The 27,994-nt window shown below is 37.3% G+C and overlaps 1 protein-coding gene across 1 annotated transcript in view; it reads right to left on the reverse strand.

Moving 5' to 3' along the window:
- The window catches only part of MYBPC3 (myosin binding protein C3), a 66,273-nt gene that overhangs the window by 19,458 nt on the left and 18,821 nt on the right, over window positions 1-27,994 (reverse strand). The window contains exons 10-27 of the mRNA XM_054200455.1: window positions 24,234-24,257; window positions 23,319-23,485; window positions 22,348-22,480; window positions 22,112-22,114; window positions 21,545-21,669; window positions 20,822-20,927; window positions 16,654-16,820; window positions 16,103-16,268; window positions 15,056-15,162; window positions 14,699-14,728; window positions 14,400-14,536; window positions 12,759-12,836; window positions 11,358-11,517; window positions 10,166-10,270; window positions 6,369-6,557; window positions 4,190-4,324; window positions 2,797-2,964; window positions 1,218-1,306 (exon numbers count right to left, since the gene is read on the reverse strand). Coding sequence (XP_054056430.1) covers window positions 1,218-1,306; window positions 2,797-2,964; window positions 4,190-4,324; window positions 6,369-6,557; window positions 10,166-10,270; window positions 11,358-11,517; window positions 12,759-12,836; window positions 14,400-14,536; window positions 14,699-14,728; window positions 15,056-15,162; window positions 16,103-16,268; window positions 16,654-16,820; window positions 20,822-20,927; window positions 21,545-21,669; window positions 22,112-22,114; window positions 22,348-22,480; window positions 23,319-23,485; window positions 24,234-24,257 — 2,089 coding nt within the window. The remainder of the gene's footprint in view (window positions 1-1,217; window positions 1,307-2,796; window positions 2,965-4,189; window positions 4,325-6,368; window positions 6,558-10,165; window positions 10,271-11,357; window positions 11,518-12,758; window positions 12,837-14,399; window positions 14,537-14,698; window positions 14,729-15,055; window positions 15,163-16,102; window positions 16,269-16,653; window positions 16,821-20,821; window positions 20,928-21,544; window positions 21,670-22,111; window positions 22,115-22,347; window positions 22,481-23,318; window positions 23,486-24,233; window positions 24,258-27,994) is intronic.

Here is a 27,994-nt window from a genome sequence, read left to right on the forward strand (position 1 = left end):
CCCAGAGGGCCGTGCTGCCATCCAGCATGACCTAGACAGGCTGGAGAGCTGGGCAGAGAAGAACCTAGTGAGGTTCAACAAGGACAAGTGTAGGGTCCTGCACCTGGGGAGGAAGAATGTCAGGCACCAGTATAGGTTAGGGGTAGAACTCCTGGAAAGCAGCTCTGAAGAAAAGGATCTGGGGGTCGTGGTAGACAGTAAACTATCCATGAGCCAGCAATGTGCCCTTGTCGCCAAGAAGGCCAGTGGAATTCTGGGTTGCATAGGGAAGAGTGTGGCCAGCAGGTCCAGGGAGATCATTCTCCCCCTCTACTCTGCACTGGTGAGGCCACAACTAGAATCCTTTGTGCAGTTCTGGGCTCCCCGGTTCAAGAGAGACAGGGAACTACTGGAGAGAGTCCAGCGTAGGGCAACAAAGATGACTGAGGGACTGGAGCATCTCCCTTCTGAGGAAAGGCTGAGAGAGCTGGGACTCTTTAGCCTGGAGAAGAGAAGGCTGAGGGGAGACCTTATTAATGTTTACAAGTATCTAAAAGGTGGTTTTAAGGAGGTTGGAGCCAGACTCTTTTCATTGGTTCCCAGTAACAGGACGAGGGGTAACGGGCACAAGCTGGAACATAAGAAGTTCCAATCAAATATGAGAAAAAACTTTACGGTGAGGGTGACAGAGCACTGGAACAGGCTGCCCAGGGAGGTTGTGGAGTCCTCTTCTCTGGAGACTTTTAAGACCCGCCTGGATGCAGTCCTGAGTAATGTGCTCTAGGCAGTCCCTCTTTAGCAGGGGAGTTGGACTAGATGATCTCTAAGAGGTCCCTTCCAACTCTGAAATTCCATGATTCCTTGATCATGTACCTTGGCTCTGGAAGAGTAGTTGGTTGAATTCTTATGCTTTTGTATACTTCTGTCCTTAAGATGCATCCTACAGTCAATAAGCAAGAATGGGCTTGCACTTACTTAAAGCACCTACTTTTTCTCCTTCACCAAAAGGAGGGATTACAGAAGAAACTGTGACTGTAAAAAAAAAAAAAAAAAAAAAAAAAATTGTGACTGAGAGTGATGTTTTTTTTTTTCTTTAACCTTTGAGAGGGTTTTTTACATCATCAGCCATACTTTATGTAATACTGCTTAAGCAGTGAAGCAATAGAAACTTGCATAAGGGAAACTGCTTTAGGTAAGTAAATATAAATAACCATGACAAAATAGAAACCGATACATACCTGAAAAGGGATGACAATATTGATTGTCTCACCCACTTTCTTCACCAGAGTCTGTCTGAGGTGGCGTGGCAACCAGATTTTGGGACGCTCTGCAGTTAAGCATTGGTACATTAAATACAAAGCTTTTAATAATTTGAAATACTACTTATAGTACAAATAAGACAAAACACCCAAGAGGAGAGGCTTGGATACTTGTAAGCGTAGGAAAATTGTGCAAACACTGTTTATACAGTTAGGGAGTAGTTAATTCTCTAAAGACTTTCAAATGTATTTAGCTACTGGATACAAATTTAGTAGCAAATCTCAGTTATATATTTACAACCACGCAGGTTACAGTGACAGCAGGACTTGTGAAACTCTGTCACATCTGAAATGCCAGATTTGGGTGACCTCTGTTGTATGTAATCCTTCTATGTGGACTTTGTTTCTTTGGAGAACTTTATCAGTTCAGTAGAAGGGATGAGACAAAAGAGGGTATTGCAGTAAAAGGGTGATTATAAACTATGATTAATCTATTACTGTATTGATACTACAGCTCCTTGTAAATTGCCATTTGGACATTTTTATGGACTTACTCAGAAAGTGGAGCAATCAATGGATTTGGTTTACCTTTCTACAGTCATTCAGTTATACTTCCTTCTTTGAGGTGGAAGGAGTGGAGTCACATTGTGGCAGTTTACTTCTCACTAACAAAAAGAGGACCTTACTGCATGTTCTTTCATCTAGTCCCTGCTTTCCTCTACCACACTGGAAAGCTTTCTATGTTCTCCATGTGTTCATTATTCTTTTCCTAGTCATTTATGGAAAGAATTTTCTTAATGTACAGTTGGAGTATCTGTCTTCATGTCCATTTACTTTTTAGATGCATTACAAATTCGTTTCATTTACACTGAGTCATTTTACTGTCAGCGAGACTCTGGCAGACACTTAGTGTGAGTCAAGGTTGAGGAATCCACTATTAGCAGCTCTTGATATCTTTTGGACTCCAGTCAAGTGAATTATGATCTACTGCTGTTGGGTGATACACAGGGTGTTAATTAATAACCTAGGACAATTGAGTACAATAACTGCTTTCATTTAAATAGATGTCTTGCTACAGCCATCACGGTAATTTTGCAGTAATATAACAGCTTTTGCAGCAGAGCGCTAAATATTAAAAAAATACATCTCTTAAATGCTAACAGTGCCATTACAAGCGGTGAAATGTCTATGTTTTGATAGTAAGAAGCTGTGCTTTAGAAGTGCAAGACCTGGATGATATAGTAATGTTCTCAGAATCATAAGACTTTGGGCACCTAGTCAAAGTGAAAGAGCTGTTTGGGTGTTATTCACAGAAGAATCATAGAGTCATAGAATTGCCTAGGTTGGAAGGGACCTTTCAGATCATCTAGTCCAACCATCAACCTAACTCTTGACAAAAACCATCACTAAACCATATCTCTAAGCTCTATGTCTACCCGTCTTTTAAATACCTCTAGGGATGGTGCCTCAACTACTTCCCTGGGTCTGCATGTGTACATAATTAGAATTTTGACCAGAGGAAATAGATAGATAAGATTTATTCAGTCTAGATACTCACGCAGGATCTCTTGAACAGTAACGGGCTCTTTGATTATTGCTGCTCCACTCTCGCCAGCCAAGTTTATAGCCTTTATACGGAAATGAAGTTTGTCCCCAGTAACCAGGTCTTTAATCAGTGCAGATGTGCGCTCAGTTAGGCCAGGAAGAGCTGGAATCCATTCTGTAGCTGTAAGTACAGAGTTTGCATGTTGTAATATTATATTATTTTTCCAAACTGATGCCTTGTCTATAATTGCCAGTAAATTTGTTATTAGGGTAAAATGAATTTAACTTGGCATACCACACTTAAAAGGGAATAAACTAAGCTGGAAAAAGAACTCTGGATCTAGAAGATGTGCTTACACATGGAGTTAAGGAATGTATGCACTTTGTTTATTCAAAATAGCTAAGGGTAAGGGAATCATCTTTGGGTAGTTCCCTTGGCATTCTGTTTTCTGGAGCTTAGAGCTGTGGGGCTTCTCTACATTTATTTTCATTAGCAAGAGGTGAGGGGATAGACTTATTTTAAATATATATATATATATAAATTAAGCCTTTGCTTTCTTGCTAGAAATACTTCCAAAATTCTATCTCCTGTGGGTGTCAAAACAGACTAGTGAGAGCCACATATGCTGAAAACAATAACAGAGCACATAGCTGTAGAGATTATTAACTTCTCAATTGACACTGTAACAGAATTCTTAGGGCTTCCTTAGTTCTTCTAATGACACAGAAGTATGACTGATAAAGTCATTCTTCTATGACGATGACATAGGAATTCTGGTAATTCCATGACTATCTCATTAAAGACTAGAAATTATTTCTGGATAAATTATACCCTGTAAAAACCCTAGTTTAGGTTATATGGCAATTGAGCTTAGTATCAGGGAAAATTTTGTGATTGACATGGTTATAAATTTGTTATTTGATTTTTATGGCATAAATGTTATGTTGTAGCATCACAGTAAATTGAGTGTTGTAGATATGGTGCAGTTGCACTCTCTATTATCAGACCACAAGTATTAAATGAGATAAGGTAACAGTTACTTGGAAGTTTGACTGATGTGGTTACAGTCATGTTATTATATTGGTTTTAAGGAATACACAATTTGTGAATGCTACAAAAGTTTAGTAGTGACTATAGAACAGCACTGGTATTTTTATAGTACTTTTCTGCATTAAAGTTTATAATGATTGTGAAGGTGATGTTACAGTTGATGTGACTTTCATGGTTTTACAATCATGTCATGGTAAGTCTGGTGATGGTTTGCAAGGATGTTAGTCATAGATTAGAGTTCAAATCTAATGATACTGGATATGGTTAATTTATCGGGATATTGCAGTGAAGCTATTGCAATTGTAGTATTTTAATAACGTTCAGTTACTGCTGCCTAGTACTAGTGCTTACTTACATCCCTCTTTGCAATATTCCACAATATAACCATCTAATCCCCCGGCTCCAATCCGCTCGGGGGGTCTCCACTTCAAGGTAACAGTGTTGTCAGAAACATCTTCCACTGTAAAGTGAGTTGGTTCACTTGGAGGAGCTATAAAGAAATACATAGAAGTAAATTCTGAGGAATAGCAATATAACTGTGAGAATTCAACGGCTATAGGAGGAGTGATTAGCAGCTGAAATATACCACTATCTATTTTAATAAAATAAATTCAACTGAAGCTCAGTTAAAAGGTGTAAGACCTAATACTTCATTTAATACAAAGAGCAGCATGAGATTCCTATAATAGGGAGGGGAACAAGAGGTTAAGATAGTAGTCCTTATTCCCATATGCTCCCTTACAAGTAAAAGCCAACGGAAAAAAAAAGTTGTAGAAGGGAGTGAAATTGTCAGCAGAAGTCTGCAGAAAAGTTTAGAAATAAAAATGCGTACAATTTGTATGCTGTACTTACACCCTGATTATAATTAGACAAATTCCATATTGTCAGAGGACAAAATTGATCAGTGGCTAAATCTGACTTCACTTACTTTCCTCCAACAGTGGAGAAAATGACCAAAAGTTTTGACTACATGTTTACAGAAACACTAGTTCTGATTTGTACATTTGTAATAGAGACATGCCTGAGAAAAATATTTTGGGGCTGAAAAATTTTCACTTCAGTTAGATACAGCTGTTTCATATCTTTTCAGAACAGGAGTGTCATGGCTCTCTAAGTCCATAGTTCAGAAAGACTACTAGTTAAATGCAGTCTACTTAAGCATGACTGTAGTCTACTAATTAAAACACAATCAAGAAGAGCCCTTACTAGAGAATCACAAATACATACAAATGCCGATGTGAAGTAATTGATTCCAAAAAGCAAACAGAAAGATAACTTTTTCAAAATAACATTTGAAATGCTGGAACATAAAATTTAGTCTACGTGGCATAAAAGTAGTCATGTTAAAGAAATGTATGTTTGGCATAGTCTTTGTATACATATTATAAACTGAACATCTTTTGAATATACATAACGGATTTTACATATTAGAAATATTTCTTATATAAAGTAAGTTAAATACAGGTTTATAAATTGTGCAACTGATTGAAATTGATGTTATTTTCCAAAGTTATTGTAAAAAAAAATAATAATATCACCCAGTTTCCTTTCTGTAGCTGTGTTAAATTTTTTCATATTCAAATGGCAGCAAGGGCTGTGAACAGCACCCAGGAGGCAAAGGCAGCTGGGAGCATACACAACCACACAGTACGCGATCAAAACCCCAGACTTCTTCTCTGAAGCAGTATGTGTGAATTTTATCCTTCATCAAGTAAAACTCTGCCTATCCCATGAAAACTTTGGACCTTTTTTTTCAGCAGCTCCGCTTGATGGTTTTTGTTTGCCTTCTTTTGTTGCAGACCAGCCGTTGTGTGTTTGAAATCCAGAATTAAGAGACCTTTCTTGCAGTTCATCCTTTCCCTCTGACCCCTTCACTGCATCATCCGCTTTTACATTATCTCCTTCACCAGGCTGTCCCCCTTCGCTGATATTTGTAGATTTGGCAACTCTAGTCATTTTAATCTCCAGCTATTTGTATTTTTGTGGGTCTTCTTTCTAAAGCTTTTAGCAGGCAGGCTTCCTGAGGACTCCTTTAGTTTGCTCCTTGCTCAGGGACTGCAGGAGACACTGCACTGCTGTGTTGGGAAGGATTATTTATAGAAAATCATTCCTCAAATATTTTCTTAATCAGCTATCCTTTTAGCTGTGGAGAGGGCCAGGATTAAGGGAGTACTGGGTGGGATACTGTGATATTTGCACTCATAAGGGAATGGGGGAAGCTGAGAGGGACAGGGAAATTTCTGACAATTAGTTCTCCTCCTTTCCAGATACAGCTTGACTCTCACACTTCTAATTATAACAACTAAAAATTCATCAGCAATTTCATGAAACTGGAACCTCTGTGCTTCTCAGGAAGGGGAATGAGAGATAGCGAAGAGGAAGTTTACAAAGGGAAAGGTTGATTATAGAATATTGCGGTGATTGATGGTCTTTCCTAATACATTCTTTTTACGTATAAGGGCAGTTGAAAAGGGGTGAAAATTGTCTTGTCTTGGTTTTGTCCTAGAAATAATATAGAGTGTGGTAAAACTCACCAATTGGCATGAAGGGTTGCGAGGCAGGGCTTGGCCGGGACATGCCAATAGAATTCACAGCGTAAATCCGCATCTCATAAACTACTCCTTCAATCATTCGCTTGGCTTCATAGGTTAGCTCTTTTAAAAGGTCAAAGTTCAGTCTCATCCATCGATAGCTCTTCTTCTTCTTTCTCTCTAAAATGTAGCCTGGAAAGGATAGCTCTTATGATGTAAAAGAACTGCAAATTATTATCTTACATGCAGGAAAAAAGAAAATAACTTTTTTTTTTTTCCAATGGCAGAAAAGAGACAAATGTGATTCACAATTATTGTATATAACCGAGTAGTGTGACACTGTGGTATTTTCCTGCAGTTTCCTTTTGTATTACTTTCCTTCTACCTGACATTCTTACCAGAACGATTGTACTTCTCAGAGTAGAAGTTAGTTAGAATTGTCTATGTCTGGTATTAGGCTTTAAACACATTTTGCGTGCTATACACTACTATTAAGGTATTTAGATGTACGCAAAATAGAGATAATAGCAGAGCTGGTTTAAATGGGAAATCCTTTCTGGTCAGAATGTGGTCATTCACTCCTAATGGCAGAGAAATGCGTGAGAGACAGCAGTTCAACAGAAAGCCCTTTCAGTGAAGGAGAAAGTGCCTTGAAATGCGTAAGATGAGACAGAGTCAGAAAAATAATTTCTTTCTTATATTCTGCTGCAATTCACTAATCTTGACTAACAGCATAAATCACAAAGCAAAAAAATAGTTGGAAGAACAGTTTGTTGTTTCCCTTTTTTTTTTTTTTTTTTTTAATTATTTATCAAAGAACTTATGTTAGATCTCTGGGTCCATTGCTAAAGTGGAATTGCAGACGGCTTCCCAGATTGTGCAGATCCCAGCTCTGTTTCAGCCCTATAGTGGAGTGAGTCCAGGCCATGCAGCATTTTTTTTTTCTCTAATTCCCTTGGGAAGGAAAGTGAACCTGTATGATTATAGAGACCCAAGAGAGCTGGATGCACTGCAGAACAAATCTGTAGTATAGTTTAGGTGTAGTCTGTATGTCCATAATCCAGGTCCTTAGTACATCTCCCTTGCCCCCTCAACATCCACAGCCTTTCCCACACTACCACGCTGTTTTTCAGAATAACTAAGTCAGGTTGGGATACCGGTTTAAAAGGTAAACTGTTCGTTTTCCAAAACTACGAATGGAATCTATGATTCTTGATTCTTAATATGGAGGATGGTGGTACATCACATTGGAAATGCTTGTAGTATAAATTATTTTCCAGTGACCTGTTACAAAAGAGTTATCAGCTGTTTCTTTCCATCTAGCTATATTAAATTTCTGCTCCTTCTCTGTGTTGCAGATGGTATGCCTGGATATGAAGCATGTAGACTTCTTTTAAACAGATTTTGTTTTGAAAGCTCTTCTTTTTTTTTACTATGGAGTGAGTAATCAGAAAATACACTGAATAGTGATTTACACGTACCATGTATCTTTATGTATTGTATGTCTGTTTCTACGCGTAGTCTACAGAGGATATGTAGACTATAACTGTGGTCAGCTACAATAAGATAAGACTATAGCAAACATATTGTAAAGACTTAGGAATTGAGGTGTGTAGGTCAGTGATTCAGTCCCTGCTGCTCACAGAGGTTGAGGCTATCGAACTTTCAGATATCCCTTTGGTACACCTGGGAAGTATGATTCACACTTACAGCGTCTAAAGGGAGATGGAGGACAACAGACACATTTGCTAACATGTTGTAGGCACAGACATCATGCATCAGGAGCCTTTTCTGTCTACATTGAATTGTAAGAGCATGGGAATCTATAGAATGTTTTGGGAAATGAGTGGTGGAAGTACCTTTGAGCTGACAGGCTGTATCATCACTTCTAATGTATAAAGTTCCTTCTAACATGCTTGTTTTCAGTAGCTTTTAAACGGGATTAAATGCTGTAAGCAAAGAACCTATGGTTCCTTTGACATGTTCCTGCTTTGCTTTTTTTTTTTTCCACCAGGGTCTGTGAGACTAAGAGAAGTTTCCGCAACTCAGTTTCTGCTTTTCTGCCATTTCAGATATACATAGTTTCCAGTCAGACTGAGACGCTTCTTCACTGTGGCATACCAGAATTCCAGTTTTGGTTGTTTTTTTTTTTTTGGGGTGGGGGCGGAAGTAAAAAAGAGGTAAAAAAGACAATACTGGTACTATTGGTGACATTTGGTAAAGCAGATTATTTCACAAAATGCACAGAATGTATCATAGATAAAGATACTGCTTTAGCAATATAAAAAGTACAACGAGACCCCATGAAAGCTTTGCGTAACAGTGAAGATGAGGTGTTAATTTCTTTTCTATATCTGTTGGATATAGCTAATAAAGACTGTAGCAGACTGCCTACAATGCCATCTGCCATCTGTAACAATGTGAAGACACATAAGAACACATATGCCTTTTTCCCCTACCTTTTTAACTTGCTTTTAAAACTTAAATGGATAGTGCTGCATCTTGGCTCCCCCCCCCCCCCCCCCCCACTGTTTTATTCCTGGCTTCCCCTCCCGTTGTTCTATTGTAGCTCTATTAGTAGTACAGTCCTGTGTTAACTGAAGAAGCCTCCTCCTGTAGTGCAAAGAGTTGTTAGTGGAACATTAACAAAATCATTTCGTTGACAGTGAAAACAAAACAAAGAACTTTCCAATATATGTGTCCTGAAAACTCTACAAAACCAAATCATGGTCTTTGCATAGTCAAGGGTGGCATGGGGGGTGGGTTGGCCGTGGTAACAAGACAGCTACTGGTATGTATCTTTGTACATAAGTTTACATTGTTAACTTCTTGCTTGCTTCCTGAACAGATGAAACCACAAAGGACTGTACCAGTAGTATCTTATTTATTCCTGCACAGATAACTTCTGTTGAATTGAATGAGGTTACTCTATTCTTGTGAAAGTGAATGAAGTCCAAATATCCAAAAGCAGGTGCAAACTCCTCTCTTCCAGATGTTATGCAGGGGGTTAAAAGACTTTTAGAACATTTCTAGCCCTGGCATCCCCATGGGGGTCCATATAGCTTTCAGTGTATTTATTTGAAAAGAAAATTTGTTTATTAAACAAATTACTAGATTTGGAGTCCAGAGGAATTTTTCCCTAAAATTGGCCAAGATCCTGTATTATTTTCTTTTCCTTTTGAGGATCACAGGGAGTTTTCTCTAAAAAACCACCGTGCTCTGCAGAGAATGTAAAATGGTATCGGTGATATTCTTGATTCCTTCTGCTAGTTTCTGGCCTCATATGATAAATTTGGCCTCTAGTTTTTAATAAAGATTTTAAGGTAATTAAAATTATTGAAAAGTATTTTGTGACTCGTGGTATGTGGTTGTATCTGAAGTAGTTTTCTAAAACATGTATTGCATGAGTGTTTCAGATTGCAGATTGCTGGAGTTAATGGCTGAGGTGGCCATAGATCTGTTTTGGGATTCCTAGGTAAGTCCAAAGGCCTGTATACTGACCTAAAAATTCAGTCTTGAATGAGAATATTTAGCTTTAACTATTTTTGGTATCGCCTTCTTGTGCTTTGGTCATTTATTTGCTGAAATATTTCTCTGATTCAAATAGCACGGGTAGGGGGCACTCTCTCCCTAAAATTGAAGGGCCAGAATCTAGACTGGTTTGACATATTAGAGTAGTTAGTTTTTGAGGGTCAGCCTTCCTAGAGTGAATAAACATAGAGAATCCTTCTGAGCCATTTTGAAGGAGCAGCAAAAATGTGGCAAGGCTGCTGGGGACTTTATATTTTGGCACTTCTTACCAAGTACTGGTTGCCCACCATCGTATTTAGGAGGTTGCCACTGCACAGTACAGTAATCTTCTCCAATGTTGCTGATCTTGGGAGCTTCTGGAGGGTCAGGAACATCTGAAGAAAGTGTGAGAGTTGTTACTGTTTCAGTTTCTGTGTACAAGTCAATGAAATATTTTTCTTTAACATTTTTTCTGTATTGTATTGATACAGCTTTGTCAGATAGCAACAGTAGGTAAAACCAAGGATGTATTATTTTAGTCTTGAGTGAATCCTGCTCTTTGATGCTTCTGTGTTAGGTCGGTTTTCCTTTAAATACCATTTGATTATTCAGCTCCTTTGTTTTTCCCAGACACAATCAACTTTTTGCAAAAATGTAAGGTTACAAGGTAATTCTGAACAAAAAGAAGAGGCTTGCTCCAGGGTTTCCTATTTTCTCTATAATAAACTTTATATGGAATATAATGGCTGCATGTCTCGCATACTTTGGTATTTTGGAGATATTCATAGTAAATATCCTAATTTAGGTGAATACTAAGTCTCTTTACACCTTTCATAAATCCTAAGCAGTGAATTCTAAGTTTTAACTCTGTAGGTGAAAATATTTTTCTTTTATCTTTTCTAAGTTTGCTTATAACCTGACCTTTTGTCATATGTGTGGCAGGGTATAAACAAGTTAAATATTATGAAAAAATTTACAAAAATTACTGACTCAAAATCATATTCCCCCCAGCTCTTCTGTGACTCACAGTGGCAATCTGTTTATCTTATGTCAGATACATTATGTATCTTTATTCCATTAACCATTTACTGCTTAGAGGATGAAGTAATCTTTGCTTAAAAGCACACAACAAAAACCACAACAAAATGACAAGAAATTTTTCTTATCTCAGACAAGCATGAAGCATATACCTGAGAAGGGAATGTCATCTGTAAAATGATAGGATCACCTGAAACTGGAAATACATAAAAAGGAAATACATGGATTTCTACTGGGAGTTGTTCTCTTACCTTTTCACACAGAAGGCAACTACCTGTGAAAAATACTTCTGCCAAATTTTGTGATTGGTAGTATTCCTGCCGTTATGATCCTTTTCTATTTTTTCTAAACCTAAAGTCAGAACTTGCCTCAGTTTTAGAGACGAGTGAGTTTCAGTGAACTCAAGATACTTTCATGCTCTGGTTGTTTCCTTCCTTCACTTACCAATAACTTTGACTGTGATATCAGCCTTATCTTCTCCCACTGGATTCTTAACTATAACTCTGTATACTCCCTCGTCCTCCTTTTCTGCTCCTTCAATGATGAAGACACAGTGGTCTTCATGCATCTCCACACGAACTCTGCCTTCAGATTCAAACAGAAGCTGTGGGCAGTGAAAGTAACAAATAAAGTCATTGTAAGTTGTGCCAGGGACAGCCTGATGAGCATGTATGTAAGCTGGTGAAAAACTTCAAATCATTGAATATTATCAAAATTATTGAAAAGCCGTAAAGTATTTCAAGTTCTATTTGTATGTAGAAGAGAGAAAATATAGATTAAGTGGCTCACACAAATAACATTTGGGAAAATTGGTTCTGAATGTCTGCAGATTATTAAGATTCATCGCTAGTTACACATACCCAGTTCTGTTTCAAAGTTACTAAGTACTTCCTCAAATTCCTACTTGGGATAACTGCTAGTATCAACTGAAAGAGTTTCATGGATAACAGTTGGGTACTGTATAAATTCAAGAAGGTTTGCAAATTCAAATGGCTGAGCAAACTTTCCTGATCAACAGTATCTACGTTTGGCATCAGATAACATGGATTTGAATAATTTCCCTCTAAAAAATTTACCATGTTTCCTGTAACTGTTAATGGCATTGGTATGATTTCTGTCACTCAAGAATGTCATATGGGGTAACTTTCTACTCTTTTCTGAGCTGAGGTCTAAACATAATGACCACAACTTTGCTGTGAATTTATAACACACTCCTTTCTTCTTTATGTGCCCACACATCTTTAGACTTAGAACAGGAACCATTAGAAAGCTTATATGCCTGAATAGTGACTAGTACAGCAGAATCCTAACCCTGAGAAAGGTTTATTGGTGCATAATAAATGTAATGTATTTTTACTTTAGCAAAAAAAAAAGTTATTTATGACAAAAAGGAAACTTGTTGGAAAAGGAATCCTCTTTCGCTGTTTTGTACGTACGTAGTCCGCTCTCTTGACCCATTGTCATCTTTCTCTGTGTCCTGTAAGATTTTTGTCATTTTTTTTTCCTATAGCTATTATTGAAGCTTACAAGTTACTGGGTGGTGGTGGGGGGAGTGATAAACATTCATGAATATATTAAAAAGAGTTTTCAAATAACTGCTTTAATTCCTTGTAATCCAGCCACCATGTGATGGTGATTAAAAAGAGATTTCCTCGATCAGCATCTTACTAAATCTCTTGTGCCCATTCTAAGTGTTTCTCATTCATTTTGAGGCAAGGTGTTGTGCTGTTTGCTTCACCAGTTTTTGTATCTACTGACTTTAATTTTATTTTCTTCTGAATAGGCCCTTTTATCTGGAAAAAACTAAACGTATTTTTGTGTATGCATAAATAATAAGGATCTTACCTTACTATCAGTATTTAAATCACTGCCATTTTCTGAGGGAGTCACAGAATCCTCATTGATTCGAACAAGGTCACTTTTCTAGATAAGCAAAGAAACCGCAGAAAGTCAGCCAAGTCTTTCTGAGCAGAGAAATAAAGCTGTTTCTGCAAGATGGAGAAGAGTCCGTAGGTTTGTTAGAGGGCTTGAATATAGAGGTGTGGGAAAAGCGAAGAGCAAAGTGAGGCAGCAAGCAGGCCTGGGAAGGAAATCAACTGATACGAAAGTAAAAAGCAGAAATAGAAATAGATGTATCAGACTGCAGTGAATTAAGGGAAGGCTAAGTCAGCAAAACCAAATTTACGGCTTAACAAACAAAGATGCGTGACATTCCTGAAGTAGAATTGTAACTGGTTGTGAATCTGTCTGTGTCCTGTGGTACTAGTTACTCATCTTGTACAACTACAAAAAAAAAGAATTGCTTATTTCTGTAGCAATTGGATAGTAAGTTGATGTACATGTTTTAACACTAGGAAATATAGTCAGGTCTGTAACGCATAAAGTATTCTGAAGCTGTGCTACTGTTTGCTTAGGATTTCATTAGTAAGTATATACTATACATCCTTCAAAACAAGACTGGTTTCTTTTACTCATATCTTGAGACCTCATGTCTTAGAAATAACACTGTCTAGGGGTTGTCTGATACCCAGTCGTCATTTTATCAGAGAAACTTGTGTACGAGAGAGGCGATTTCTTGTGGTTCCCAAATGAGAGACAAGTGGCTTTTTTGTTTGTTTCCACAATAATTCCGCATTGCAGAAAAATGTCCCAAGTATTATTAAATATGCTAACCTGAAAAAAGAATGCGTCAGAATAATGATGAAATGAGACTGGGAAATTAATATAACTGGCAATATTATTTTGTCTACATCTACGCCTACGGGCAGTGTAATGATGCTGTAGAATATTATGCAAAGTATTGCTGTGTTTTGTGCTAGTTATAGCTCAAGAGCCCACAGATGGTGAGGGGTGGGGATGGTCTGAGATAACTAAAAAGGAAGCTCACTTAACATTTTGTATCTAGCTTCTAAATTCTTTCTTTGATGTTTTGTAATTGCTTTGATAACACAAATAGCAAGTGTACTCTATTTTTATTATATCAAATACAGTTTTACACCAGTGGTCTGCTAAGAAGACATTTTCTTCACAGAGTCTAGAATTCTTGAGAAAGATTTTTTTTTTTTAAATTTTTTTTTTTTAAAAAGAAGCTGCCGTGTGCAGAACATGTCCATCCTAACAGGTGAAGGTGATGGGGATGAATGATCATTTATTTCTTTTCTCTGAGGTAGGAAGAGAATAAACTTGTATGGTGTCCTACTGTCTGCATGTATGTATGTTTCCTCATATATATTCAGTACCTTCTTTTAGAATAGAAAAACAGGCAACAGTTCAGAAAAAGAACAGTTCAGGATGACTCTCACACAAACAGCTAAATACCAAACAACTGCATTGCAGCTATTTACATATTTTTTTTCTTGAGGTTTAAAAAATATAAAATTCAAAGGAAGATGAAAATACTTGTAACTAAGAATTGTAAATCAAAGTAAGATTTGAGAAAGAAAATTAACGTCTTTGCCTCAGACATTGTGTCAGGTTACACATTACCTTGTTTACTTTCTGCCAGATGACAGTGGGTGTTGGATCTCCTGATATGGGAACATCCAATCTCAATTTGTTCCCAGCCACCACGACAATAGTGTCAGGGGATTGGCCCAGACAGTCGAGGTGGATTTTGGGAGGTTCTATAGCAAGGGCAGAGAAAATAAGTTTTAGATATAGTTTGAATGTTCTGCATGGAGAAAAAAAAAGTGAATATTCATGCATTAAATTAAAAATTAAAAAACACTGCTTCTTTTGATATTGAAAACATGTTTACTTGCATATAAATTGACGGCTATTCTTACCTTCTCGTGGTACAAAATCAATCTTGACCTCTGCAGGGAAAAAAACGTGGGGAGGGATGTAGGAGAAATAGATCAGAAAACAGAATTTACATAGCATCCACACCCATAGAGTAATTTTAAAACTATTCATCATTAAAACCTCATAAGGCATAAACATCAACAAATCAATGCAATAAACTGGAAAACAGGCTTTGTAAAACAATGTGATAATGATAACACAAAATAACAGGGAAAAGAATGTGCCTATATTGAGGTATCAGGAAAGTGATTCTGCATACTCTTTCCTGGTATAACCATGATTAATGCCATCATTTTTATCCCTCTGGAATTCCCATTACGTATTCTAAGATAACTTACCCAAAAACTGAAGCTTGGCAGAAAGGTTGTAAGCAAATCCCTGAGGGATGAAGGAATAATCAGCCTCGTCATCTGGTGTGACATCCTCAATAGTTAGCTTATGGATTCTGGAAACATGAAAAAAATATATTCCACTCCCTTACCTTACCTCCCCAGGAGTAACAGGGCTGTCTCAAGAGACAAGGCGCAGGCTGTAGGCTATTAACAGACATTACTGTTTCTTCTCCACTTGCCCTAACATCAAGTCAACAACTATCAGGGCTGTAGACTGCTTTACTTTCAGTATTCAAGCACATCTATGTCAGCATGTTGTCTATGAATGGATTTTTCTTGTCAAGGTAGATGTGTAGTCTAGTCTGAATAGAGGAAGCAGTTCCTCTGCTTTAGTCAAGTCCTTTACTATTACTGGGGCAGTTGTAACACTGCTGACTGGTTTCATTTGATCATGTTGTGACTACAATAAATTATGGAAAAACAAGCTAAAAATTGATGTTCACTCCATGTATTATTGTAAATTCAAAACAGGATACAGAAAGGCGAATCAAGGAAGACTTTACTTAACACATAATGCTTGTGTATCTTCTGAATCTTCTTGATCTCCATTTCTAGTAGTAGTTAGACTGCTAAGCACAGAATTGTGTAACTTATGTGTTAGTATAAACACTAATTTTTTCTGAAGGGGTTTATACATAAGTGCTATCTTAATCTCCCTTAAAAACTACTGCTAATTTTAAAGTTATCAACAATATGTTGTCTAGATTGTTTGAATAACAAGAAAATATGAAATCTTAATGAAAACGGAGAATGAATTCTGCTGATATACCACTGATGCCATACATGCAAAATGTACCAACACAGAAAGACTATACACATACCAAAGCAAGTCTGTCACTATATGTTGATTGCGTATGAGAAGGTTTTTAATTTTTTTCCTTTAGCGGGAGCCAGGACAAAGTCTTGACTTATATTCCTATCCCCTGAGAAATAGTTCCTGTGGATTGTAATGCAATACCCAAGCCTGTACCTGTTTTCTTAAACAAGACTAACCTGCCAATATGGGAGATCTTTATCCTTTCATTTGGGACCACCTCCTTTCCATTTTTCAACCAGATTCCTTTCACATTTTCATCAGAAACTTCACACTTGAAGACTGCCTGGTCACGTGCCTTCACTGTCAGGTCCGCAATGCTCTGATAAACTTCCAGCTTTTTCTCTGATATTGTGAGAATAATCGATACACACATCAACAAATCAGAATAGCTCTCTAAGTAGACAGTTAGTGTGGATTTACTGAGTAGAAAAGGCTCGTGCTGAGCAATGTGTTTGTGGAAGGGTGAAATATGAAGGGAAATCCACAGCATGCAGGCTTTAACAGGACTGAGAGCTAAGCACCTGTTATTATCAGGGTATCTGTTACGTCCGGCACACAGGTCTGAGTTCTCCTTGAGGCCTTTATCAAACCTTATGCCCCTTATTAAGTCGTCTTTTTTTGCTGGCATGAAGATTATGCTACCCGTATGAACTATCCTGGAGAAGGTTACCTTCAGCCTGTTTTCATTTTTCAGCTTCTCTGGTTCTGTAATATTACCTGTGCCTACCTTGCACAATTAGTTCAGCGACTGATACCCCACCATTGGTCTTCACGGTGTAGTGTCCACTATCCTCCTTGGTTGACTCATTAATAATTAGATACTGCTTTTTTCCATCTTTCTTGAATCGGTATTTGAATGTTTCTTCCCGTGTCAGCTCAACTCCATCTTTTTCCCTGCAATGCCAAATAGTGTTGAGTCATTTTTCTATGATTGGAAGAGGAGAGTAAGAATCAGGTCAATGTTACTAAAGATCGGAAAACACAAAATAAATCCAGTCTCTGTAGGGTTTAAGTTAGCAAAAAAGACACCATTGCACAAATGTTAGTGGAACCAAAACGCTTCTAGCTTGGGCATTAATTTTCACTAGGTGTTTTACTTCTGGTTCAGGAGAGTTTACTCACAAGGAATTACTTGATTGTTACTATTTATACGCTATAGATAAACATGAAAGTATATTAAATGCTGTAGAAGATACAGGGATGAAGACGCACTTCACCAGCAGGGAATTTACTATCTTAAAAGCTGCCATAAGGTAAATGGGACTTGCTGGGAAATGACCTAAAGTCTTAATTTTCCTGATCTGAATTATAATTGTTATAGATTAATGGTTTATGGGCATCGGTAAAAGAAGAAAATTTTAGGATGGATTTAAATGAAGATGTATTTTGGATTTTGTAGCCCTTTCCATTGAAGGATGCCATAGTATATTTAAGACATTACTAAATTAAGCTTTGCCATCCAGCCTGGGAGGAAATTTAATTATTGTAATTTCTAATCGTCATGAAGGGAAACAAGCAGAGAGGATTCATGTTGTTTAGTCAAGGGCACACCAAAATGCATAAGACGTTTTAAAGATTTCGTGTTCATAATCCTAAATAACATAAACAGGCTACAAGAAAATAACTTGTAATATCTTCAATTTATTCCTTTTGTAATATTTTATATTTTTCATTATTATTTGAATATATTATGTTATTTGAATACTGATGCAGTTTGTAAATGAATTTTTTTTTCTCTTTCATACTTACTCATGTGAAAAAAGAAATAGAAAAGATGTTATGCTTTTAATAGAGTAAGAATTTTCTTTCTATCTTGTGTTATTTCCCTTACTTGTTACCAGTGACTATTCAGTTTAACAAATGAGTTTACAAGATAGCAAATTGAAATTCTATTTAGGGACTCGTTAAAATACTATAGCTCTAATTTCTAGGTAGATGTATTCAAGAAAACCTTTTGCCTCTGTTAGAGTCTGCTGAAGTAAATCACAAGATCAAAACTTTAAGCAGGGACAGGAATCCTACACCTTGTGTCTTAATCTAAGTACCTACTTAATCTAGTACCTGCTGCAACTGCATTTCAGCATACCTACAGGTTACTCCATCCTAATTGTTCTTTACACCACCACTTATTGTAATTTATAGTTGGTTTAGAAAAATACTGGCATCTCTACCAGATCATAGGACTACGGCACTAGTAAGGGAGGAAACAGAGGAAGCCCATAACAGCTCCATGAAACACAGGGCTTAACATTATGTCAGGATAATACTTCCTCTGCTTGCTCAGTGGCAAGAGTTTGAGGCTACAAGCAAGATGGTCTCCTAAGACTGATCTCATTCATGCAGATTAGTTGTGAAACAAGTGCTACAATGCAATGCGTAAACTTTTGCTGAAACGCTGAAAATTGACTGTAATCCAGAAGTTCAACATGCTGCTGTGGCAAAACCAGGCACATGCACTGTGGCTGGTTTTCCAAAGCTGAACTTTTTAATTTATTTTTTTGTGATGTATTTCGACATGTGGCTCATGAAAGATATCTGAATATTCTATTCAGCCATTGATAAGAAAGAGATCTCTTGAAATCTTGTCTAAATAATGAAAATAGACTATTTGCAATGCCTAGTGCCTTAAATCCCTGGGAAGGGAATAGTATATTTAAATTGTGTTTGTTTTACTGACTAGCACATTGCTGATGCTGTGTATGAGTAGAGTGCAGAGGGGTGTACTGACAGATGGTGGAGCGATAAAACTGTAAACCTCAAAAAAGAACTCCCAGATATCATTTGGCTTAAAATAATACACCGCTGCAGTGAAAAGTGAAAAACTTCATATAAGGTAATATTACAGGATTATAAAAAAGAAACCCACAAAAACCATGGAAGTGTTGGTTTAAAGACCACTGTAGGTCATCTGGTCCAGCCTCACACTTGAAGCAGAACTAGTCCGATAATAGGTAGGTCAGACATGGTTTAGTCTATCCAAGTCCCGAATATCTGCAAGATCAAATATCTGTTCTCAACTTTCACTCAATGCCTCTTTCCTCTGTCTGGAAATGCTTTCCTATTTCCTGCTTAGATTCTAAGGATAAATTGGTTAATGTCTTCTGAGATACCACTGATATAGGTACTATGTGATAATGGGGACACACAGATTTATTGTTATTATTACATTACTATAGTTTGTTTTCATTGGGAGCTGATAAGATGATACATCCGGCATTCAGAGATGGAAAAATCAGGTCAAAACTATGTATTTTATTACATATTTTTCTTCAAGAATTATATTATTTCCAAGACCATCTGAAGTTTAGAAATAACTATTCCATAGTACTGCATAATAATAATGTGAGACTTTTCCGGGTGATCAAGAGAACATTCTTTCCTGATTACTATGAAGAGACCCACATAATGAATTCTCCAAGCCCTAGTCTGATGGCCGTGCCCAAGAGGCTGTAAGCCTTATTTCTGTCTTGTGCAAGTCACATAATTGCTTTTGTTCGTGTGCTTGTGATTTCATATCCCAGGCTTAAAGGGTGCAAGAGATATAACAGGTGCCCTGAGTTAGTGCCTGTTACTTGGCTTAAACTCTTGAGCATTTCCCTCATGAGCCATAAAACTGGAACTCTTTCTCCATACTGTGCTTCAGTATGAAGACACTTCTCTCCATTGGACACTTCTCTCCATTGTCCAAAATGTTCCCTTTGTTGCCAAAGATCATTGACTGAGTCTTAATTAATAAAACAGTGTAAGTGTCTAATTATGTTGCTATGATTTGACGAGTTTCTCTGACCACTTGCTGCATTTCAGGCTGAGACAGCTGCTGGTTTGCCCTTGTCACACCAAATGCCCATCCCACAGATACCAGCTCTGCAAGATGTATGGGAGTTGTTCAAAGGCATAGGATCAAAGTGTGGCAGCTGCACTGTGCTCTGAGAGGGACAGATCTGATTGTCCCCATCTCTTGTGACCAGGCATTTATAAGCAGTTCCTCAACAATAGCATGTGTGTGCCTGTGCATGTGGCTTTAATAGTGTAATGCATATGCTGTATTAGCTCTTGGGCTCTATTTAAATTCCCAGTTCCTTCCTTTGGGAGAGCAGATGAGCGGTTGGCACTTTCCAGGAATGTAATGGGCATTGTGGGAACAGTTGATAACCATGTGCCTGAAGCTGTTAACAAGCACAAGAGAATTTCATCTGGTAGAAAAATGAAGTGAGAACAGTGTGCGTAAGGCTCGGTATGTGAGCACTGCTTGCTGTGCCTGCCCAAGCAGTGTGTGCCTTCCAGCTTCTGCTCAGCTGGAACGCTCAACAAAATGGACTCTGTGGTCTAAATGTTTGTCTCTTAATCCTGCTCGCTGCGTGTGCATAATGGCTGGCTTTGCAGGATCACCACAACAGGTATGTTAAAATAAGTCAATGACCTTCCCTCTCCCTCTGCTGTCTCTTGTCCCTCAAGAGACGCTAACTTTTTACCTAAGAAAAAATACTTTTAAAAAACCCATGTCACTACACTTGAGAAAACCAGAAAATTCCATAAAATACAGCAAACTCATCGCAGTACAGATCTGATTACTCTGGGCAATAGTTAGACACTACTGTCAAGTGTTTAGAAAACTTTAAAGCTAACAGCTTGGCAGTTCAGTAGCATCCTGTAAACACTGAACGAGAAATTCTAGAGACACTATGAAATATCTATACTTAATTTGTTTTCTGCCAGATTCTCAATGTTTGACATAGAGAAGGAGGATCAATCTTTTCCTGAAAACAGTTATGTAGGATGCCTTCCTCCTTTTTATTCCACAACTCTTGTCCGCAAATGCTCGTCCTAGAATGTCCCATGGAGGGATGTGGTTTCGTATTGTTTGGGTTTTTTTTTTCCCTTTTCTACTACCTTACCATTTCACAGTAGCTCCTTCCTCAGACACTTCACACTCAAACTCCACTCTCTCTCCAACCATCACCATCTGGTCCTCCAGTGGGTGAGTGATCAGGATTGGAGGTTCTGGAAATGAAGAGACTTTTATTAAAAGAGTATTCTGTGAGACTGAAGACCAGAGGTAGATTTCACCACTCTACACTCCACAGGAAGAACCCCTGGCTAAATACATGGTGATGCTCTCTGTGTTGGAACTGAAAATTTACTATGCCGAATCACATTATCAATATTATCGAATGACTTCTTGGTTTTTGCTTCATGAGACATCATACAAACATAGGTTTAATTAGTTTTCATATATATTCTGAAATTCTAAACTAGAGGCATTGCTTTTCTGTACTGCTTGATCTGCTTGTAGAGCTTGAGGCACATGTTTATCTTGAATGGAATCAAATTTTTAAAGTAAGTTTCTAGACCTATTGTTGGAAGATGTAAATCACTTTCCAAATGAGAATTAATGGTAACTGTTACTGTGCTGTTTTCCTGTGCTTTCTTAGTTGCAGCTATAGGGAAAATTTTCCTTCCTTTAACAGTAAGAAAAATATCTACTTCAATAGATGTCAGAACTTGTTCGTGTTTGACAATTTCCTTTCCTACGAGATTAACTAAATCTGAAAGTAGAGAAGGTGACAGTAATTCTAAATATTAGGGGAGATCTCTTTCCTTTTGCTACCATTGCTTACCTTTTACAAATAATTCCGTGAAACTCTTCTCCTCCCCTACCACACATTCATATGCTGCATCATCGGCCAGAGAGCAGTGGTTTATGGTCAGTATTCTCTTATTCCCAACAGCCTCAAAAATATATCTGAAAAGAGAATCTAAATGTAATTATCGGAGAGTAACTCTTTTGGACCCAGTCACTGTCTTCTCCTGTCTGGCAGATAAAAAGGCTCCTACTTTTTTTCTGTCATCAGTGTCAAGGTTTGTTAAGATTCAAGCCCTATATCTCTGTCCTGGTGCAGTGGGCAGCAGTAGTGTTTGAAAAACTAGCATAGGAAGTTACGGAGAAATCTTTATACAAATGTGAGACATAAAAACTGCTGTGAATGGTGCTGGATGCTTTTCTAACATCTAGCCATACAACAAACCTGACTGCCATTAAAAATGCTTTGTGATGGCTTCAGCACAAAATCACTGGAAATGTTTTTTTACAAACAAGCTACACTGAAGTATATCCCATATCACAAGAAAATAATTTTGAACCCTGGATACACACATAAAGATCAGAATATAATCTGAAGACTTACTTGCTAAGTAGGTAGATGTAAGCATCCAGTTCCACGTGTAGATACATAGAGCAATGGAAAGAAAAAGAAAAAGTCATGAGAACAGCAAACTGACCCTGACCCAAAGCACTATGTAGATTCTTTCTCAGCTCCTATTTCTCCCTATTTTATTGCTTGCTTTCTAAGAAAAGCTAGTTTTTCCACTTTATCCAAGCTGTAGCTTATTTATTTTCGGATTTCCTGTATTTCTAGTTTACCTGCCGCTCACTTGGATCTCCTGTCCATTCTTCAGCCATTTCACATCAGCATCTGGATTGGCAACTTCGACCATTAATTTAATCTTTTGCCCTTTGTCCACTTGGTAAGCTGGATCCAGTTTCTTGAGGAACGCTATGATGAAGAATGATTTTTATTTTAATTTTTTTTAAATAATAATTTAGTAATTTTTATACTTTTTTTTTTATGTTCTCTCTCAGGAAAGTAAATCTTTATTCCTTTTCCTGTTTTTTACTATCATCTTAAACCTTCCCTACTTTCTGCATCGCCGTTTGCATTTCTGCCATTTCTGTCTGTTTTTCATCCTGTCTGTTTTCTGTTTTACTTAACATAGGATGAAAAGCACGTGATATAAACTAAAACAAGCAAAGTAGAATATTCTAAATCAGATGTGATATGTACTTCAACATATCATAAACAGAGTTACAGCTACATCTGCTCATGTAGGAAAATGATACCGCTCTTCTCAGTACTAATGAATGGCAGCTTGCCTTCTCTATTTCAGACTTTTAAAACAAATTAGTTAAAATTAGGTAATTACTATTTCACAGGAGTAGAAAAGGCTCAAGAATTTCAAATGTATCATCCCAATGGAAATTAAATTCTTTAATTGTATCACTGATGCCTGACATACTGACCAGTTTTGGGGGTGGGGGGGAGTGTTGTTGTTTTATGTTCAGAGTAAGATAAGGGGCAGAGTCAAAGAAACTAGTAAAAGGAGCAGGTTCAGAATATCCAGAGTTTCCAAGCAAGGTAGCTCAGAGTTTTGGGCCTAGCTTTAATCTTTGTTAATCATCATTTCACATGTAAAAACTGTGTAACAGTTGAAATAGGAAACTCCTATTTCCCACACTCTTGTATCTGGCTGCTGTCTAGCTTATGTTAATATTTGAAGAACTCCCAAATAAGAAGATATGAACACATATATTTGGAATAAATACAGCTCACCAACCTGTACTTTTTTTCTCTTCCTTCTTTATGCGTTTGAGGCGTTTCAGCATTCCACGCAGATCTGTGATACCATACTGAAAAGCAATTTTCTCGTATTCGGAAGGAGGAGCTTTCCTCAGGATTTCCCAGACATCAACATCAGATTGTGATTCACATTTTGCTTCACCTCTGCAGAAAAGGATTACAGTATCTGAATGCCACTATTGAGAGGATTTAAAAACAGCCATAGGCTTGGAGAGATACATATTGGCTAGAGGAAGCCATTTCTTAATAAAAAATTTATCAGTCTAACTTTTTGCTATATATTATTGCCTAAAATAATGATATAAAACTGGTGACTAGTTTTACTTATATGTCTATATACAGTGATTAAAATCCAATCACTATTCTAAAGGGTTTACTTTCTAATAGCCAAAGAAAATAAATATTAACTTCTCTTTAACAATGGGTAGTGGAAACATGAGGAGACTTATTTTCCTGTCATGGTAATACACAAAACGTGGCAAAGCAAGGAACTGAACTGATATCCGGAGAATGCTTTAGAAATACGGCAGTTGGTTTCTGTTAATAAGAAACAAGTCCTTTTCTACTCAGGACATATTTTCTCTTTGCTAAAATGAATCACAGATTATTAAAATATTTATCACCTATGGTAAAGATAATTGTTGGCTATAGTAATCTATAAAACGTAAGGGCACGTAGATTGGTGACTAGTGGCAAACAAGACAATATTTACAATGGACTACTAATTTTATAGTTTAACCAAAGAACTAGTGATTATGGAAGAATTAATGTTTGGTTTAGCAAAACCAAGTGAATATTTGGTTGTCTGGCTTTGGGAAAGGCATTCTTTTTCTGTCATCATATTTTTTATTTAAAAGGCCATAACTAGAAAAAGAAATTAGTGTAACCTTACCGATTTACTGAGCGCAAGAAGCTGCTGTACTCCAGAATGATGCAGAGAACCGTTTGGAAAAACATGCAGCATCCCGATGGGAAAGAAAAAGGGCATCATGTGTTAACACAAAAGAGCCATGGATATCGTCTTCACCTTCAGCAGAACAAGCCTGTGCTTCACTAGTAGGGAGATGAAGGAGCTCATGCAAAAGCTCTAAAATAAGCTTAAGAAAAACGCTGTTCCCTAATGAAACCAAACTCACTCCCACACTTTGTACAGTTCTACTCTGCAACTTATATGAGAAGTGTAAGCACTGCTGCTTATTCCTAATTATGGCTGATTGCCTTACAAAATAGCTCTACTTTGTCCTGTCGTCATGGAGTTGTTGCCTGTCATAGTTTGCATTTTGGTAATCAGAGAAAGGATGACAGAAGTAACATTTTCTTTAGGACATTTCTTTAGGAAAAGGAACTTCCTGTGGCTGTTGTTTCTGACTTTACCAGAACCAAGCAGATTCCAGTGCAGCAGAACACACCCTTATAATGAAGACATGTTCAGTGCTAAAACCCATCATGCACCCAAGTTATGCAGCAGGTAATGCGGAGAAAAGTGGAGGATTATTGGCCATATTTTCATTTTTTTCAGGAAAAGAACAGTCCCCCGTTAGTCTGTGAGGAATATTACTACTTAAAAAAGCATGGCTGTAGTCAGTCTAGACAGCAGGTATAGACAGTCTAGACCAAACATTTCTGGTACTCCTTTTATTGCCCAAAAAAGGCTTGCTTGTAAAGAGAGTACTATGTTTATAAAAGTACTGCAGTCCAGGCTTGGGATTTCCAGCACCCTCGTAGCTCTTGAACAGAAAGGAAGCAAGAGAAGAGGATTTCAGCTCAGTGTGTTTGAACTGAAATATGGCATGCAATATCTTATATCTCTGGAGTGGTTTAGCACTCACTAAGACCTCACTGACACTCATTGAATTGATAGGTGTATCTGAAGTTTGGACTCCTTGCGATAACTGCAGCCTACTGGGTATTTGGTTTGTCATACGGTGCATCAACATCACCCACAAATTTAATCATGATTCCTCTTCTCTATATATCTATCATTTAATTTGGGGAAGCTACAAATGGTTTGTAGTTTTGCCTAGCAGAAGCCAGGCCAATTGAACTGATTTGCCACATAGACCAAGATTTTTTGATCTATTTTTTGCCAAATAGACCAACTCTTTAGAGTTGCAAGATGAGCAACTCTAAAATATTTCTAAATGCATGTAAATTGGAATAGATACATAAATACATAAAACTAGGCATATGTAATATTATGGTCGTGCTGTGTTCTTTGTACTAGTGCAATTAATGTTCTGTCTATCTCAAAGGAAATATCAAATCATACGAAATAAGAAAGACTTAACAGATTCCAATGTTATTATTTTCCCTCAGGCATTATATAAATATAGGTGTGCTCTCTGTCTGCCTACTTATATGCTCATCTGTATACGCCCCTTTACCTGAAAATTTGCGGGTAGGATTATTTGTGGAGTTTTTAAAAATATTTTGTGTGAGTTATTTTTAAATACATCATGAGAAAAATCTTCCAGTTTGGAAGCAATTCCACAGTCTAGTATATGTCACTACTGAGAAGACTTCCTTAATTCTTGCTTTAGCTTTTCCATTACTCAGTGTCATCCCATTGTTATATCTGTCAATACTGTTTTGGCGTATGCAAGCTGAAATACAAGAAATTTGATCATTAACAAGAGTATAGTCTCTTCCTTGGAAATACGAATATTTTTCTAATTACAAGGAAAGGCTTGTAAATTGCATGTAAAATGGTACTAAAAGCTAAAGGTTGTAATCTTCATCGTGTTTAATTGAGTTCTGCAAAAGAAAAGAAAAAAATGTCTTTGTCTCTGAGCAAAGCTTTCCCCATCCCAGGACTCCTTTTCACCATTTTGTATTTGTTAAAACTTTCTAACTGTACTAACAGAGAGTCAGTACAGTTAAGCTGTACTCGTCCACTACCAACAGGAACTAAGCAGTGTATAAAAAGTAATAGAGCCCTTGGACTCCTGAAGTTTCTCTAACCCTTATGTTACTCTCCCCGATGTTGGGGATCCTTATTCGGACTGATCACCTCATAGGTTAACTATGTGCTTGGGGGCATTAAGATGCAGCTTAGTGAATCTGCTGTAAATGGAATATGCAGCTGATATGTTTTAAACATATGTGGAGGGCTTAAAAATAGTTTTGTACATCCCAGAGATGGTTCCTTCCTATCCCATTACTGTCAACTGATTGGACCCTGTCAGCTGTCACCTCCTTCAAGGTCTCTGCTCACTATCCCATTTAATAGTTCTGTGACAGCTGTTCCCTTCCTCTTCCCAATGACCTCTCCTTGGCCCATGACATCTGTATGTCAACAGCAGTTAATTAAATTACAGTGATAGGAGATACAGTATTAAATGAAGCTCTCTTTATTATAGTGGGAATGCTCATTACCTCTGGATTGAGGGGCAGTTGTAAATGAGGTGGGACGAAGCAGAAGTGGTAAAAGAATGGCTCTTGAGAGTTCCTCAGCCTGAGGTCCCTTTTTCTGTTCTATTTTAATGAAGAATACTTTCATTCCATGGTGAGTTTTTATGCCTGTCCATTCTCATTGCTATAGGAGTGGTCTTCAACCTATGGTGTGCAAAGCCTGAAGGATCCACAAATTACTTCTAAAGTGGCTTTGAAAAACAACTAGGAGCAGTGAATTTATCAGTATGCTTAAATTCACTATACAGAGATTTGTAAGTCAAGAAAGGTCAAAAACACTGATAAAATACAGTGAAATCTGTAAGATTCTTTTAATGGATTATATTTCTAGCCTAATGAATAATGAATAGTTAAGTCCACAAATTGAACATTTCTGGAAATACTGGACATGTTTACTACTTTTTAGAGTTCTGTCACTGCTTGAAACTAATTATGGAAGCAGAAGGGAAAGGCACTAGGAGAGGGGCTCACAGTACTTAGCACTTCATTCCAGCTGGAGTCACTGTATGAAATTATGCAAATATTTTCATGTTGGCCTCGATTTGTTTGAAATTTTTAAAAAGAGATCAGAATTCTTTTTTGCCTTACATTTTCTATAGAAATTAGAACTTGTGTACAACTACTTTATTTGAGCTCTCAAACCTGTACAGTTTTGATTACTGCCATTATTCAGAGAGCATATTTTCCCTACTTTAGAATTACAAAAATTTTCTGGTTGTAGTGTTACTGCAAAGCAAGAATTCAATTCTAGTTGGATACATTGCATATTGCATAATACAGGGCTTAGTGACCTTTTTTGCCCAACTGAAATTTGGGTGAATTAAGCTGAGTGAAACATGAGGCTATTGTGGCTTTATTACCTGCCATAACCGAGCTAATTCAGATGCCTGCATGATCCTGTTCTCTTTCTGAAGATAAAACACTTTTTATAAATAGTGATACCAATACCTGGGCAGAGGCTGAACACAGATTTACAGCAACATTCATCTCAAGTAGTTGACTGTGAAAACTTAAACTGAGTAAGTTTAGATTTGCAAAACATGAGTCTAGTGACAAGTGTTTATAGTAACTTCAGGAGCTGGAAAAACAGAGTGAATGGCCAAGGGCAGTAAACAGAATGAAGCATGCTTGGAGTAATGGGATGATAAAGAGCAATGGCAATTTTACTTGGAACACAAATAAATGGTTTGTAACAGAGAAGCCTGTACATTTATGGAATAAGTGACTTCAGTAATACGTTTA

This window comes from Rissa tridactyla, chromosome 4 (assembly GCF_028500815.1).
Source record: "Rissa tridactyla isolate bRisTri1 chromosome 4, bRisTri1.patW.cur.20221130, whole genome shotgun sequence".
Taxonomy (NCBI): Eukaryota; Metazoa; Chordata; class Aves; order Charadriiformes; family Laridae; genus Rissa; species Rissa tridactyla.